The sequence below is a fragment of the Schistocerca piceifrons genome, chromosome 5 (genome assembly GCF_021461385.2).
Source record: "Schistocerca piceifrons isolate TAMUIC-IGC-003096 chromosome 5, iqSchPice1.1, whole genome shotgun sequence".
Lineage (NCBI taxonomy): Eukaryota > Metazoa > Arthropoda > Insecta > Orthoptera > Acrididae > Schistocerca > Schistocerca piceifrons.
In genome coordinates this window covers 107,497,326-107,512,937 of record NC_060142.1, presented here as the reverse complement: position 1 = coordinate 107,512,937, position 15,612 = coordinate 107,497,326, and the positions used below count along the sequence as shown (strand labels likewise).

Below are 15,612 nucleotides of genomic sequence, written 5' to 3'. Positions count from 1 at the left end.
TACTATAAAAGTACATGTCGTTTCCAGCAGTTTAATTAGGTGATATAAAAATTTTTCTGCATAGATTCTAAAGATAGTAGAAATATGATATCCTTATGTTCTCGTGAATTTACATGCAGTAGAATCTGTAGCACTTGAATATTAATGGGAAAGTTGTCATTTCAGTATCTACTGGAGAATGAATTCAGTAGGTTATTGTGAGAGTGGCTACAACTTCTTAGTGATTCTGAAAGAAATAGGCATACAGTGAAAATAAATCTGAAGAATATGAGGATGGAAGTTTTGTTACATGATATTTATAATTGGTTTCAGCTTTTGATTTTTCTTTTATTTTTCCAGCTAATATATTGCAATCAGCTCAAATTATTGCACGGTTATTTTCTATTACCTCCCCTTTCTAACAGTATGGTTCATAGTAACATCGCCCCCCAGGGGGTCACTGCTCTTCGGTGAGTAAGTGCTTGGCTACCATGGGACCTCAGCCATTTGCAACCTTACTTCCTCTTTCTATGCTGCAAACCTACACTCTTACCTCCTCTGACTTTCCAATGGATGATCCTTTTGGTGCAGACCCTGCCAGGACTTGGTTCACAATTTTGGTCCGTTTTTCTAGTTTCACTCCTGGCACTGTCTTCACCTCCTGTTAATAATTACGTGGTCCCAATTATTGGCCTAGACCTGCCATCTTTTTCAAATTTTATGGAAGTGCGTGTTGTGCAGGGAAGGTCACCCACTGTGGTGTATTCTCCATCTCTGCGCACTTCCACCCTGGCACCCTTCCTTCCTGTTGTTGTACATCCAAAACCAAGCATGATAGCCATCTCATTGGGGGGCAGGTAGTCAAGTACCTGTACAGTGGTAACCCCCTGACTACAAAGAGACTGCACTGTTTGTGCTTGTGCTGCATAACCCTCATGTATGCCATGGAATATGTGTCCATCATGACTGAGGCATGGGGACTCCCAGGAATGGCTTGCTGGGCAGGTAGCCATTGCTGTGACTGGTTGACATCCATGGGGAGAGCCCCTGTTTGGAGTGTATGGCACCACGGCAGATAGTCCACACATGAAATGACAAACTCTTCTCCCACTGGCAGTCACATCCTCTTTGCAATGGACAGTCTCGTATGATGCAACTAAGTATCAGCTCAACGCATCCCCTTTCCTGGCCACATCACGGAAGGAATGCAAGACTGGACAACAAGGAGCAAAATCCTCCTCCCCAATACCTGGTCTGTACCAGGACTGATGAGAGCCTTTCTGGCCACCAAGTTTTTTTTTAAATACATTGATGACAAACACAGGGAAGTCGCAGCCATGTCTGAGTCTGAGATGAAGAGCAGTTCCCATCTGATTAAAATGTCATCTCCTGTCCAGTCACAGTTGCTGCTCTCTTGTGAAAAGTTGGGTGACATGTCGATGACTGTCACTCCCCATAAGTGTCTCAATATTGTCCAGGGCATCATCTTTCACCATGATCCTCTTTTGCAACTGATGATGAGTTGCGGGTCAACTTCGAGTGACGGGGTGTGCAGTTCATCCGAGAAGTTCAAGGTGATGGTCTACCAGTGAGACGTGGAACTCTGTGTTCCTCCTCCAATGAGATGCTTCACGTTTAAGAAGTTAAGACATGTCTTTCCATTGCACCACCACCCCTGACTGCAGGGATTGTGGACATCCTCTGCATGCAAATGTTTCTTGTGCCCCTCCCCTCATCTTTGTAAACTGTGGTGAGTTCCCCTCTCCTTCCACGACAGATTGCTCCATTTTTAAGTGTGGGAGGAAAATTCAGGAGTATAAGATGCTGGACAAGCTAACATATCAAGAGGTAAAAAAAAAAAAAAATATGATTGTGTTAATTTCATACAAATTACACAATCTTACGCTGCAGCCGCAATGTCGCTGCCCTCTCTGTTGATGGTGCCTTTCTCTGTTGTGCCTCTTACAGTGAACCCTTAGAGATGCCTGCTGATATCTGCCCCGCAAGTGGTTCGGGCCCCCTGGTGCTTTCTCCACACTCGCTTCAGGAGCATTGAGTCGCTACCTGCCGGGGACAGCGGTCCCCATTCCCAGCTGTAGGCATCTCAACCTCTTCTGCCTTCTCTAGCTAGGAAGAGGTCTCCTGGGACTCTTTCTTTCTCAGTTCCTACTGCTCCACAACAAGATGTCAGCTGGTGCCTGAAGGAACCACAGGATGCTGGCCATTGGACTTCTTGATCTTCCCCTGTCCTTGAAACCATTTCGGCAAAACATTCTCGGTCCTCATCTTTTGAGGAGGAGGAGGAGGAGGACAAGAAGGATAAAAAAAAAGTCTTCTACAATGGAGGAAATGCTGGTGGCCACCATGCCACCAGACTCTGAATGTACTCCTGTGCCCAAGGTGGAGATCCCAGTGGCTCCTGAGGCATGAGATGTCCCCAGGCAATGCGCCACAGAACCTATGTCAGTGGATCCCCTGACGTCTCAACCGGTGACAGCACATGACCCTGAGTCATAACCTGCTCCCCATCGGTTGCGACTGTCTGATCCTCCAGTGGAATAGTTACGTATTTTTTCGCTACTACTATTGCTATCCAGGAAACATGACTTCTAGCAACTTGGACCTCTGGCCTTCATGGCTACCGAGGTTATTTTAAGAATCATACCGACTAAGAGAGGGTATCGGGTGGAGTTCTTACGTATGTGCTGAACTCTATATACAATGACGTTGTGCCTCTTGATACACCATTGGAGGCTTTGGCTGTTGGGGAATGGGCGCATCAGGATTTTACCATCTGTAATGTTTATTTCCCTTCCAGTGATGTGTCCCAGGATGTACTGTCTGCATTATTCTCTCACCTTTCCCACCTTTCCTTGTCTTGGATGACTTCAACACCCGTAGCCCTCTGTGGGGTGAGCAGTGATCGCTGGCAATGGTAAAGACATCAAAATTTTACTGGCATATTTCAATCTTTGCCTCTTGAACAGTGGTGCCTCCACACACTTCTGTGTGACATGTGGAACTAATTTGGCCATTGATCTCTCCTTTACCTGTCCTGGTCTTCTACCGTCTATCCACTGGAGGGTCCGCAATGACCTGTGTGGTAGTGACTACTTCCTGATCTTCTGTCCCTCACAGCTTCGCTCCCCTAAACTCCTGCCTCTATAATTATGGCTGGGATGTGCTCACCTCTGCTGTCGTCCTTAGCTTCTCATCGCAAGGAAGTATCGCTGCGGCTGTTCTGCATACAGTGGCATCCATTCTTTTGGAAACCACTCAAACCTTACCCTCTTCCTCGAGACCCATCTTTGGAAAACAGTACCCTGGTGGATACCAGAGACAGCTGCGGTCATTAGAGATCCGAGGCATGCTCTCCAACACCATAAGCGGTACCCTGCACTGAAGCACCTCATTGCCTTTAAACAGCTTTGTACCCTCGTCCGCTACCTCATAAAACAATAAAAGCAAAAATCCCAGGAATGGTATGTTTCCACCATTGGATGAAGTACCTCTCCATTTCGGATATGGGCAAAGATCAGACCACTCTACAACTTAGAGTCCCCTGCAGGTGTACCAAGTATTTCCTTAGATGGTGCCATTTATACTGGTCCAGATGCTGTCACTGAACATTTTGCTGAGTATTACGCTCATGCATCTGTGTCTGAGTATTATCAGTCCACCTTATGACCCATAAAACAGCAGGTGGAGTGAATGTGCTTACCTTTCACTACCCATCGCCTGGAGCCGTACAACACTCCATCCAGTGAATGGGAATTCTCCAGTGCCGTAGCCCATTGCCTTGATACATCCCCAGGGCCAGGCCACACAGCCTTGTCCCCTTTAATTGGATCTGGAATGAAGTTGAGTTTGCATCTCAGTGGCAAGAAAGCACGATAGTCTCGCTGCTGAAACCGGATAACAACCCCTCTCGAGATGGACAGTTATTGCCCAATCAGGATTACTGGTGTTCCAAGTCGCTCGAATGCATAGTGAGCAAGTGACTGTGTTGGCTCCTTGAGTCTTGGGGCCTTTTGGCTGCATCTCAGGGCAGATTTTGCGAAGGCTGCTCCTCTGCTGATAATTTGGTTTACCTGTAGTCCACGACCCAGACAGCCTTTGCATGTCGTCAGCACCTCATTGCTGTCTTTTTTGACCTACAGAAGGCTTATGACATGACATGGTGTCACCACATCTTTACTACGTTACATGAGTGGGTCTTCCAATTTTTGTCCAGAACTACACCAAACGTTCCAGGTTCAAGTGGACGCTTCACTCAGTACCCCCCTCTCTAAGGGAATGGGGCCCCACAGGGCTCTGTACTGACCATTCACCTCTTTCTGGCAGTTGTCAATGGCCTAGTGGCGGCTGTGGGGTCATCGGTATCACCCTCCTTTGTGCTGACGATTTTCGCTTTGGTATTACTGCTCTAGTATGGTTGTGCTGAGCGTAGCCTACAGTGTGCCTATGAAAGGCGCAGTCATGGGCTTTCCCTATGGCTTTTGGTTGTCCACCGCCATGACTCAGGTCATGCACTTCTGCCACCATAGTACTGCCCCCCCCCCCCACACACACATACACAGAGCTTTACCTAGATGATCAATTACTTCTTGTAGTTGAGACTGTCTGGAACTAGTCTCCAGTTCCTGGGACTATCTTCAATTCCTGGCTGATGTGGCTTCCCCAACTTTGACAACTTAAGCGAAAGTGCTGGTAGTACCTCAATACACTTTGCTGCCTCAGTAGCACAAGCTGTGGGTGCAGATCGCTCTACACGTTTGCAGCTCTACAAAAACTTCATTCAATGGGAATCTTGCATATGGTTCAGCATCACCCTCAGCATTGCAGATACTGGACCCCATTCATCATTGTGGGGTCCGAATTATGACAGGAGCCTTCCAATCTAGCCCTGTGAACAGGCTACTAGTCGAGGCTGGAGTCCCTCCGTTACCTATCAGCTACCAACAAAGCTGCTGAATTGTGCTGCCTGAGCACCCCAACTACCGTGTTCTTTTCCCTGGAAGGTGGCTCCAACTCCCAAAACAGAGACGCAGAACTGGGTTTACAATTGCTGCATGCCCCAGTGCCTCTGTTTAGAACTGCAACTTCCTCCACTGTCGCCTCTGGTCAGGGATACATCGTATCTGCCCCCCATGGCATGTGCTCCAACCTCGGATGTGTCTCAAAGTCTCCTTTGGTTCAAAAGGGTCTGTTGAGATCACGATTTTTCGCTGCCTCTTCGTGGCTGTCCTTGAGAAGTATCTGGGTTCAGAAGTGGTAGTCACTTATGGCTTAACAGTCAATGGATGAATAGGCTTTGCATACACACATGCAGCAGTGAACTCCAGCTTCTGCCAGACGACTGCAGTGTCTTCACTGCTCAATTGAAGGCCATTAAATGATCCCTTATCCATGTTTGTTCTTGCACTATCAAGAGTACCCTAATCTATAATGACTCCCCCAGCAGCCTTGGGGCTATAAACCAGTGCTATTCTCCTCGTGCACTGGTTATGGCTGTCGAGAATCGTGTCTCTGACCTCCATCAAGCTGGGTGGCCAGTTGTTTTTGTTTGGACCCCCAGTCATGTTGTGATTTTGGAGGATGCCGATTCTGGAAATGGGGGTCCCAGAACCAGACCTTTGGCTGTTCGTACACCATCGATTGCTGGAAGTCTAGAATGCAGATTGGTCTGCTGTGGTCTACACAGATAAACTGAGGACAATTAGGGATACCACGACCGCATGACAGTCTTCCCTGCTTGCTTCTTGCAGGGAATCCAACATCCTTTATAGACTCCACATTGGCCACACTTGGCTGACACATTACCACATTCTCAGATGGGATGACCCCCCTCACTGCCAATGCAGAGCCTGCCTGACAGTGACCCACTTACACCTAGAGTACCCTAATTTGGCTGTTTTGTGGTGGCACCTTAAGATTGTTGACACACTACCTCTGCTGCTAGTGGACAATGCCAACTCGACTGACCTGGTATTATATTTTGCCCATGTAGGCGGTTTCTATTCAGCTGTGTAAGCTAGGTCTGATTGGCCTCATTGACCTCCTGAAGGGCCTCTGGACAGACGGTGTATATGCCATATGGGTGTCGTATCTGAGGTCATATAAATATCACAATGTTCTCTTCCATAAAACCCATGTGTACTTCTTGCAATTTAATTTTTTTCCCTTCCTTTTTCAGTTTAATTATTACATTTAATCTCGTATGCAGTATCCGAATTTCAAAATACGCAAGTAGGTTGCTATTAGCATGAGGGTTTATTTATTGTTACGAATGGAAAAGCGTGGTGGTGACAATTAAGGATTAGCTAGAGTATCGACCTCTGTAGACATGTTTTCAGAATTAGGTTTTTGTGGTTCTTAAATTTATTAAATATCATTCCCATGTCCTCTTCTTAGGTAAGATGTGCATTATTGAAATGTCGGAACTTGATACATTTCCCAGCTTTGTCTTCATGAAAGGATGAAAGGGGAAAGGAACGACGAGAATCGACCAAGCAATAGTCTGTATTGTAGTTGTAAATTGTCGTAGCTGTGTTGGAAAAGTACTAGAGTTTCAAGTGCTGATAGAAAGCACTGAAGCTGAAATCGTTCTAGGAACAGAAAGCTGGCTAAAGCCGGAGATAAAATTCTGCCGAAATTTTTACAGAGGCACAAACCGTGTTCAGAAAGGATAGATTAAATAAAGTAAGTGTTGGTGTGTTTGTGTCTGTTGGTAGTAGTTTATATTGTAGTGAAGTTGAAATAGATAGTTCCTGCGAATTACTATGGGTAGATGTTATACTCAACAGCCGTACCAAAATAATAATGGGCTCCTCCTACCGACCCCCCCCCCCCCCCCCAAACTCAGATGATATAATAGCTGAACGCTTCAAAGGAAACTTGAATCTCATTACAAATAAGTACCCCACTCATACAGTTATAATTGGTGGAGACTTCAATCTACCCTCGATTTGTTGGCAAAAATACATGTTCAAAGCCGGTGGTAGACAGAAAACGTCTTCGGAAATTGTACTAAATACTTTCCCTGAGAATTACTTTTAACAATTAGTTCATGAGCCCACATGAATTGTAAATGGTTGCGAAAACACACTTGACCTCTTAGCCACAAATAATTCTGATCTAATAGAGAGCGTCATGACGGATACAGGGATTAGTAAACCGAAGGTCATTGTAGAGAGGCTCAAAACCGCTTCAACCGAAAGCACTAAAAATAAACACAAAATATATCTATTTAAAACAGCAGATAAAAATTCGCTTGATGCCTTTCTAAGAGAGTGTCTCCATTCCTTCTAAGCTAATTACGTAAGTGTAGACCAAATATGGCTCAAATTCAGAGATACATTATCGACAGCAATAGATAGATTCATACCGCATAAGTTAATAAGATATGAGACTGATCCACCATGGTACACAAAACACGTCAGAACACTGTTGCAGAAGCAATGAAAAAAGCATGCCAAATGCAGAACACAAAATTCCCAAGACTGGCTAAGATTCACGGAAGCTCGACATTTAGTGTGGACATCAATGCGAGATGCTTCTAATAGTTTCCACAATGAATTATTGTCTCAAAATATGGTAGAAAGTCCAAAGAGATTCTGGTCACATGTAAAGTACACCAGTGGCAAAAAAACAGTCAGCACCGTTATTGCGCAATAGCAATGGAAATGTTACCGATGATGGTGCCACTAAAGCAGAGTTACTAAATAGTTTTCCCATATCACTGACCTCAATTTGCAGTAGGATTTTGGAGCGTATACTGCACTCGAACATTATAAATCACCTTGAAGAAAATGACTTATTGATACATAACCAACACGGATTCAGAAAATATTGTTCGTGTGCAACACAGCTAGCTCTTTATTCCCATGAAGTAATGAGTACTGTCGGTGGGGGATCTCAGATTGAGTCCATATTCTTAGATTTCCAGAAGGCTTTTGATACTGTTCCTCACAAGCGACTATTAATCAATTGTGTGCATATGGAGTATCATCTCTGTTGTGTGACTGGATTTGTGATTTCCTCTCAGAGGGGTCACAGTTCGTAGTGATAGATGGTAAATCATTGAGTAGAACAGAAGTGATATCTGGCATTTCGCAAGGTAATGTCATAGGCCCTCTACTGTTCCTGATTCATACAAATGATCTGGGCGATAATCTGAGCAGCCCACTTAGATTGTTTGCAGATGACGCTGTAATTTACCATCTAGTAAAATCATCAGACGATCAATTCCAATTACAAAATGATCTAGAGAGAATTTCTGTATGGTGCGAAAAGTGGCAATTAGCACTAAACAAAGAAAAGTGTGAGGTCATCCACATGGGTACTAAAAGAAATCTGATAAATTTTGGGTATATGGTAAATCGCACAAATCTAAGGGCTGTCAATTCGAATAAATACCTAGGAATTAGAATTGTGAGCAACTTAAATTGGAAAGACCACATAGATAATATTGTGGGGAAGGCGAAACAAAGACTGCGCTTTGTTGGCAGAACACTTAGAAGATGCGACAAACCCACTAAAGAGACAGCTTACATTATACTTATCCGTCCTCTGCTGGAATATTGCTGCTGCGTGGCATGGGATCCTTACCGGGTAGGATTGATGGAGGACATCGAAAAAGTGCAAAGAAAGGCAGCTCGTTTCGTGTTATCGTGCAATAGGGGTGAGAGTGTCACTGATATGACATGCGAGTTGGGGTGGCAATCACTGGAACAAAGACGGTTTTCTTTGCGGCGAGATCTGTTTACAAAATTTCAATCACCAGCTTTCTCTTCTGAATGCATAAATATTTTGTTGATGCCCACCTACATAGGGAGAAATGATCATCATAATAAAATAAGAAAAATGAGAGCTCGAACAGAAAGATTTAGGTGTTCCTTTTTCTCACATTCGAGAGTGGAATGGTAGAGAAGTAGTATGAAAACAGTTCGATGAACCCTCTGCCAGGCACTTAGTGTGAATTGCAGAGTAACCATGTAGATGTAGATGTTGATTCAAATTATCCATGATACGGCTGTGTCAAAAGGTGAAACAAGTGGGAAATGGGAACAGTTAAATATTCTTGCTGCAGGTGTTATGTTGTATATGAACAAGAAAAAAAACCTTTTCGTTTTCCTTAGTTTTGGTGTAAACATATGAGAATTTAGTGATGAACATGGTCTAAAGTAGATATTTGTTGCAAAAAAAAAAAAAAAAGTAATGCTTTTTTCCCATAGAGATGTCAGTCTTTGTTTTTTTCCCAGTTCTTGTGATAATAAATGAGTAAAAGATTGTGGAGTGGATGGGACAATAGCTAGTTATGCAGTGTGGTCATTCTAACAATTAAAATTTCAAAGAACAATTTACCTTTTGGTTTGACAGCCATGGACATTTCAGTTATTACTTTTTGTTTTGCTGAATGACCAGTGTTAGAAAATAGATACCTATAATTGCTTGAAGAAAGATTAGGGTTTAATGTCCAGTTGCAAGTGAGATCATTAAGAGACTGGTTATCACTGGACATTTTTCCAGTGAATCAACAAGGATATCGTCTTGGCTGCATTTTCAATGGATTCAATCCATTTATCTGGTTGTGGTTGAATGCAGTGCTGTCGCTAGTCCACAGAGCTTTCTCATATACTTAATTTTTCCTGTGAGGTATTGTGTGCTGTATCTAATGAGATGCCTGAAGTGTTGGCTGGCTGACTCGCATTTGGTTGACAAACTTCCATAACCATACCATCAGTTGTTTCCAGACCTCAGTTGGATGTCCAGTATGTGCTCTATCTTTGATCGATATTAAATCAAGTTTACATTTAAATAAGTGGAATTAGATTGTCATTATGAAGGCAGATGAATAATTCACTTTATTCAGCTTTGCTAAGCTTTTTGTAAACACCAATTTCCCCATTTTTTCTCAATGAATGTTTCACTCATTCACTTCTAAACTATAGAAAACAATGTTTTGACTCTGGATTAAGCTGTGTTGAACTTTTGAGAAACTGAAGAGCTTATTAACCAAAGTATATTCATTCAATGAAATAGTGAAACAAGAAAGTCACATGTAATTTTCTTTTTAAAAGAAGTTATACAGACAGAGCTTCAGAAAGCTTTTTATTTTGTTGAACCAGACGATAATTTTCACAGTGAATTTTAAAAATTTTAAGCTTTTGCAATTGTTAAAAACACCCATATGTTGTAGAGCTATGAAATGTTAGGAACAATAAATAATTTAAATGTGATACAAATCAGTTAAATTTCACTCGATAAACATCCCAGGATGTTTCTTTAAGACCTCTTCCTTACCTGTAGGTAATTAATGTATGTGAAATCCTTTTCATAGTGCGTGAAAACATCAATGTGGTCTGAGTGAGTGGTTTTGTAGTCAACTTGGCTGGCTGTTGTCTCGACAGGTTTCCCTTCTGTTATATAGTAGTCCATCTTCCCAGTACAAATAATTACGTAGATGCACTTTGTACTTAATGTGTTTCTTAGTAGATTACTTCTAGTCATTGCCAAAACCAGTCCTCACCTATTACATGTAATTGACCAAAATTTTCAACTATGTTATTGTTATCAGTTGGCAACAGAGGTTCCTCCATTTTCAGAAATTATTTTCCATTCTTGTCCAAAAATGGATTTGACTGACAAATAGCTATGTTATTGAACTGAGAAACTAATTTTGATTCTTATGTGAACATTGAAACACTTTATTCAAAACTGAAGGACAGTTCAGTGTTTAGTTAATTAATACAAACAAAGCACTTTCATTACTTTCTTTTGAATTTATTGTAGTATTTAATACATCTGTCTTTCTCAAATACATGTGACCTGTATTGAAATCACTTATTAACTGTTATTACCAAATCCAGCGTGATTTACTGCGCTGTGTGTGCTCTTTATGCTTCATAACTGGTTTTTCCCACTCCTTCCCCTCCTCACTGTGAATACATTTCTTCATGCTTCAGAATGTGAGAGAGACTCAGTTTCTTTTCAATCCCCTATACTATCTAATTGTGTGTGTGTGTGTGTGTGTGTGTGTGTGTGTGAGAGAGAGAGAGAGAGAGAGAGAGAGAGAGAGAGAGTGAGAGTGATTTTTATAAACACTTTTTGTTTCCGGAATGATATGAAACTAAATGAGACACTTAATACAGTGATTTTTGCTCATTCTCCCTTTTTCTGCTCATTCCACTTTTGCAAAAAATTATTCTCTCATTTTGTGAGTCATAGACCGGAATTATAAGAGACACTTACAGCACAGTATTCCAGTATTGTTTTTACTGGTGTGCAACATCTTGTGATACCATAATCGTTTGGAGCATTGTATATGTAATTTGTGTAGAAACTATTAACATGTATTAAACTTTGGTGTTCCTTTGTGTAAGTTGGTATGATCACCACCATACTGTAGTAAGCATGGTTGTGTTATAGGTGGTTTTTCCTAGCCTTTCTACAACATGACTTGTCGGATTGTTTGGGGTACCCGTAGTTTAATATAGAATCTGAACTGTCAGTAAACTGGGCATTTTTCACATATAAAAAGCATTGAGGTGAAAGTCAAATTAACTGTCCAAAAAAATATGCTGTGAGAGCAGAGGAGATGTTGAACCTCAACCCTTTTGATATTTAGCCCGATACTTAACAACCAAGACACAGTTTTTTCCACATAATGCTTGATTTCACTTGTTAAACAGCAGTTTGTGAATTCACCTACCTTTGCAGGAAAGCGGTGGTAGAGACTGGAACACCAGAACTGTTAAATGACGTAACAGAGGAAGCACATTAGGAATAATATGTTCACTCTACGTCCCCCCCCCCCCCCCCCCCCCCCCCTCCCCTGTATGTACTTCTGCTATGCAAATAAAAGTTGTAGACCTATGTTTGCATATGATTTTAAAATCAGCAGCAATATAATTTCCCACTAAAAGTGGGAAACTGTTTGATTTACTAGTGAAGTTGGATTGTGCATCTTCTAATGTGACTTTAGGGCAGATAAAAAATAATAGGACACACTGATGTAAAACAGCTTGGATGCATGACGGTTCCAGAATTTTTTTATGGATTGAGGCACCATTGTACAGTCACTAATTCAGTAACTTGGATTTAAATATAGCAAGATAGATACTGCATTTTTATGACTCAAACATTAAAATTTAGTTTTTTCTCTAACAGTTTTCTGCTGTCAGGAATGAAATTGGGGCCAGTAATGGGATACAAGAGTAGCAGGAAGCTTGTTTCCTGTTTCATCATTAAATGTTGTACAGATAGTACACATTTTACTTTCACTGAACTGCACTATTGCATGTTTTAAGGGGAGCGAATTGGTGTACGAGACATATGTTGTGTTCAGGAGCTCATACAAACCATTGCAGGGGAATCCATCTGAGATTTCTGTATCTGTGTTAATATTAATGGGTTTTTAAGTATCACTCTAATATCATGTTGGTTCTGGCCTTATGATGCTATTGGCGTAGTATAGTATAGTACTTGTGTGTGTGTGTGTGTGTGTGTGTGTGTGTGTGTGTGTGTGTGTGTGTGTGTGTCTGCAGGTATGTGAGTGCACAAAAATCAGAGTGCAGTGTATGGGGGGGAAAACGTTATGTAAATGACGATATGTGATGGTGTGGGTGACATTGAAACTGATTTGTAAAGATACTGAGTGGATCAGGCACTGTGGATCAGAAGCCATGAGCCAGATAATTTCCAGTAAAGAGATTGTAATGTTTGATTGATTGCCAAAGTCATTAATGAACATAATTTGATTACTATATTCCTTTTTCTAAAGTGGAGTTTCATACTGAAACAAAGCTGGTTCTGGCTCATAGGCTGTTTCATCGACCCCCACTTTTCTTTCAGGGGATTCCAGCATATCACTGTGTGTACATACTAAGCAGTATGATTCAAATTTGATTTTTTCATGCCAGCAGTTGGAGCAACACATCTGGGATCTTCATGCCTGCCTGTAGCACAGCCAACAGCTCCTCCATGTAAGTGACTTAAATATTTTAGCTTTTCTTTTTATGACTAGTTTAAAGACCATTTAATGGTTTAAAAATTTCTTCTCCTATAATAAGAATAGTCACTATGCAAATGCACCAAAATTTACATTTCCAGATTTGTAGCATTACAGTATGGTAATATATAATATATTGTATGTACCTTGAACTGGACTTACAGTGTGCAATTTATTTGACCCTAAAAGGCTGTATAAGTTTCAGTACAGTGAACTTCATCGAGTTGTTGAATGAATGACTAAAAAAAAGTATGATAAATGTATGTAACAAATGTTCTGGCCAGTAAGTAATTCATTACAAGACACGAGTGTACAACAGGATGATTTTTTGTGGTGCTATATAGCAAGAGTTTGATAGCTCAGTGACTGCCAACCAGAATACCTGTTTTTTAAACCAAGTCTGAAAGATGGAGTTTTTTAAAGCCAATAACAGTTTTCAATCAGAGGTTTATCTTGTAAAGAAAAGCACAAAATGCTCATTTTGAGTGTGATGCGTATCATGTCAGGTAGTCATGTTCCTGTTTTCTCTTTATGTTGATGGTACTGACAGTGCCAATTAATTCATGTAATCTGGTGTTACCAGAGGGACTGCTCAATATCTATGTTAGTAAACAGAAAATCAACAATGTAAGGAAAAGATAGATCACTGCTTACTGTAAAGATGACAGCCAGGCACAATTAAGACACCTACACGTTAGCTTTCATCCGCAGCCTTCGTCAGAGAAAGAGAGAGAAGCACACACACGTTCATTCACACAGACAAGCACACCACATGTACACATGACTGCTTGCTTGTATGAATGAATCAGTGTGTGTGTGTGCGCGCGTGTGCACGCGCGTGCGTGCACGCACTTCTTTCTTTTTCTGATGAAGGCTGTGGCCAAAATCTAGTGTGTAAGTGTCCTTTAATTGCATCTGTGTGCAAGTTAATGTGTCATCTTTACGATAAGTAGCAATCTATCTTTTTCTTACATTGTTGATATTCCAACCTGGAGTTTCCATTGTTTAGTAAACATAATGTCAGTTGAGCTGCTAAGGGATTGAAATTAAACTCAGTGTAGAATGTATAGGCTGTGGTCCATAAATTGGCAATAAAAAACCATGCGATGAATCCCATTTAGTGAGAATTACTTACATTGTGTATGGGAAACACTTTCATTAGAGTACTGTTCATTAACTTGGTGGCACCAGTACTCAAATGAAAGTGTTTGTTAGTTTTTGTTTGTCAGTATTTGCACCACATACAGTATAAACCCGCTTTTACATTCCCGGAATTAACATTTTCCCACTGTTTACAAAGTTTTTTATCATTCCCATCATATTTCCAATGTCCACAAAGTTAATTTGCACCCGATGTTGCGTCAACATATTTATAATTTTCCCGCGATTTACGCATTACGAAAAAATGTTCTTGGAGAAGAAAATGACGCTGGCCATCCAGTAGTGTTTAAAAATATTATGTGGTTAAGTTTTTTGACTCCAGGGCACTCTACTCAGCAGATTTGAACCGGTAAATATGTAAAAGTTGGAACAATTCATGCCATATTTCCTTCCGCTGCCAAGCTCAACTTAGCATGGTGGCTGATAGGAGTAACTAGGTTTGTTCGAATAAAGATATCGTGACCAATCACAACCATTTCCAAACTGTCTTCACTGTGCAAATGCAGTTTCGTGATTGTTGTGATCACCATTGACACTTCCGTGGAACCAAATTTAGCATGTTTCGGTGTTTGGCCACTTGTAGTGCTAAATGACACCGTCATTCACTTTGCGTTGCTCAAATGTTTTTAGTTTAAACACAGCAAAGAAAAAAGTTGTCTGCAATTAATTTGAGCATTTGGTCATATACACTCTGTGTTATACACTGCCTTGGAGGCACAAGGACTTGTGATTATAGATAAATTAGTGTAGAGCAGCTATTGAGTAACACGAAATAATAATTATAATTATAATTCATACTTAACATACTTAATAATATTTAGTTGTGATATTTAACAGGAAGTCATTACTAGCCTAGGCTTAAATGTGAGTACAAATTGTGTAAATCATAGTTGAGACCGTGTTTATTGATGGGTCTCTTAAGATTGATGAGAAGGCTTACGCAAATTTTGGTGCTGTATCTGCTTATTAGTTGGCAAGCAATCACATTTGACAGTAAGCGACAAAATATTTGAAAACAGAGTAGGGACAGTGTTACACAAACTTCACACTTTGTGAAAGTGAACTGACATGTTCTCAGTTATTATTTTACAGCTAGCAAGCTTTTTAAAAAGAAAAGTTTAAGATGAGGTAGAGTTGTTACCATGATATAAGATTTGTGATCTGCAGCTGCATACAGGTCTCATTTTAAATCAATTTTGAACTTCTGGCAGAAGGATAGAAATGTTGTCAGTAGTAATAGCAATGTTCTAATCCCAGAAACATTTGATGCTTTTAAACAGGTTCACTAGTTTATACGAATGACATTGTAATAAAGCATATATGCTGGCGTTAGGTTTTAGTTTCTTCAGAATTAATTTTGAATCTGTTCAGAATGATGTGCTCTGCAAAAGTGGATTTCACTAGTTTCTCGAGCTACACATTTGCCACAACTGGCGCAGTATTCCTGTGAGAATATGAAA

The 15,612-nt window shown here is 41.0% G+C and overlaps 1 protein-coding gene across 5 annotated transcripts in view; it reads left to right on the top strand.

The window, feature by feature from the left end:
• LOC124798436 (nuclear factor of activated T-cells 5-like) overlaps positions 1 to 15,612 on the top strand; it is a 393,026-nt gene that overhangs the window by 357,873 nt on the left and 19,541 nt on the right. For 4 of the 5 annotated variants that reach the window (XM_047261847.1, XM_047261845.1, XM_047261849.1 and 1 more), the window contains exon 10: positions 12,903 to 12,965. In XM_047261847.1, coding sequence (XP_047117803.1) covers positions 12,903 to 12,965 — 63 coding nt within the window. The remainder of the gene's footprint in view (positions 1 to 12,902; positions 12,966 to 15,612) is intronic. The other variant, XM_047261846.1, reaches the window with a different exon arrangement.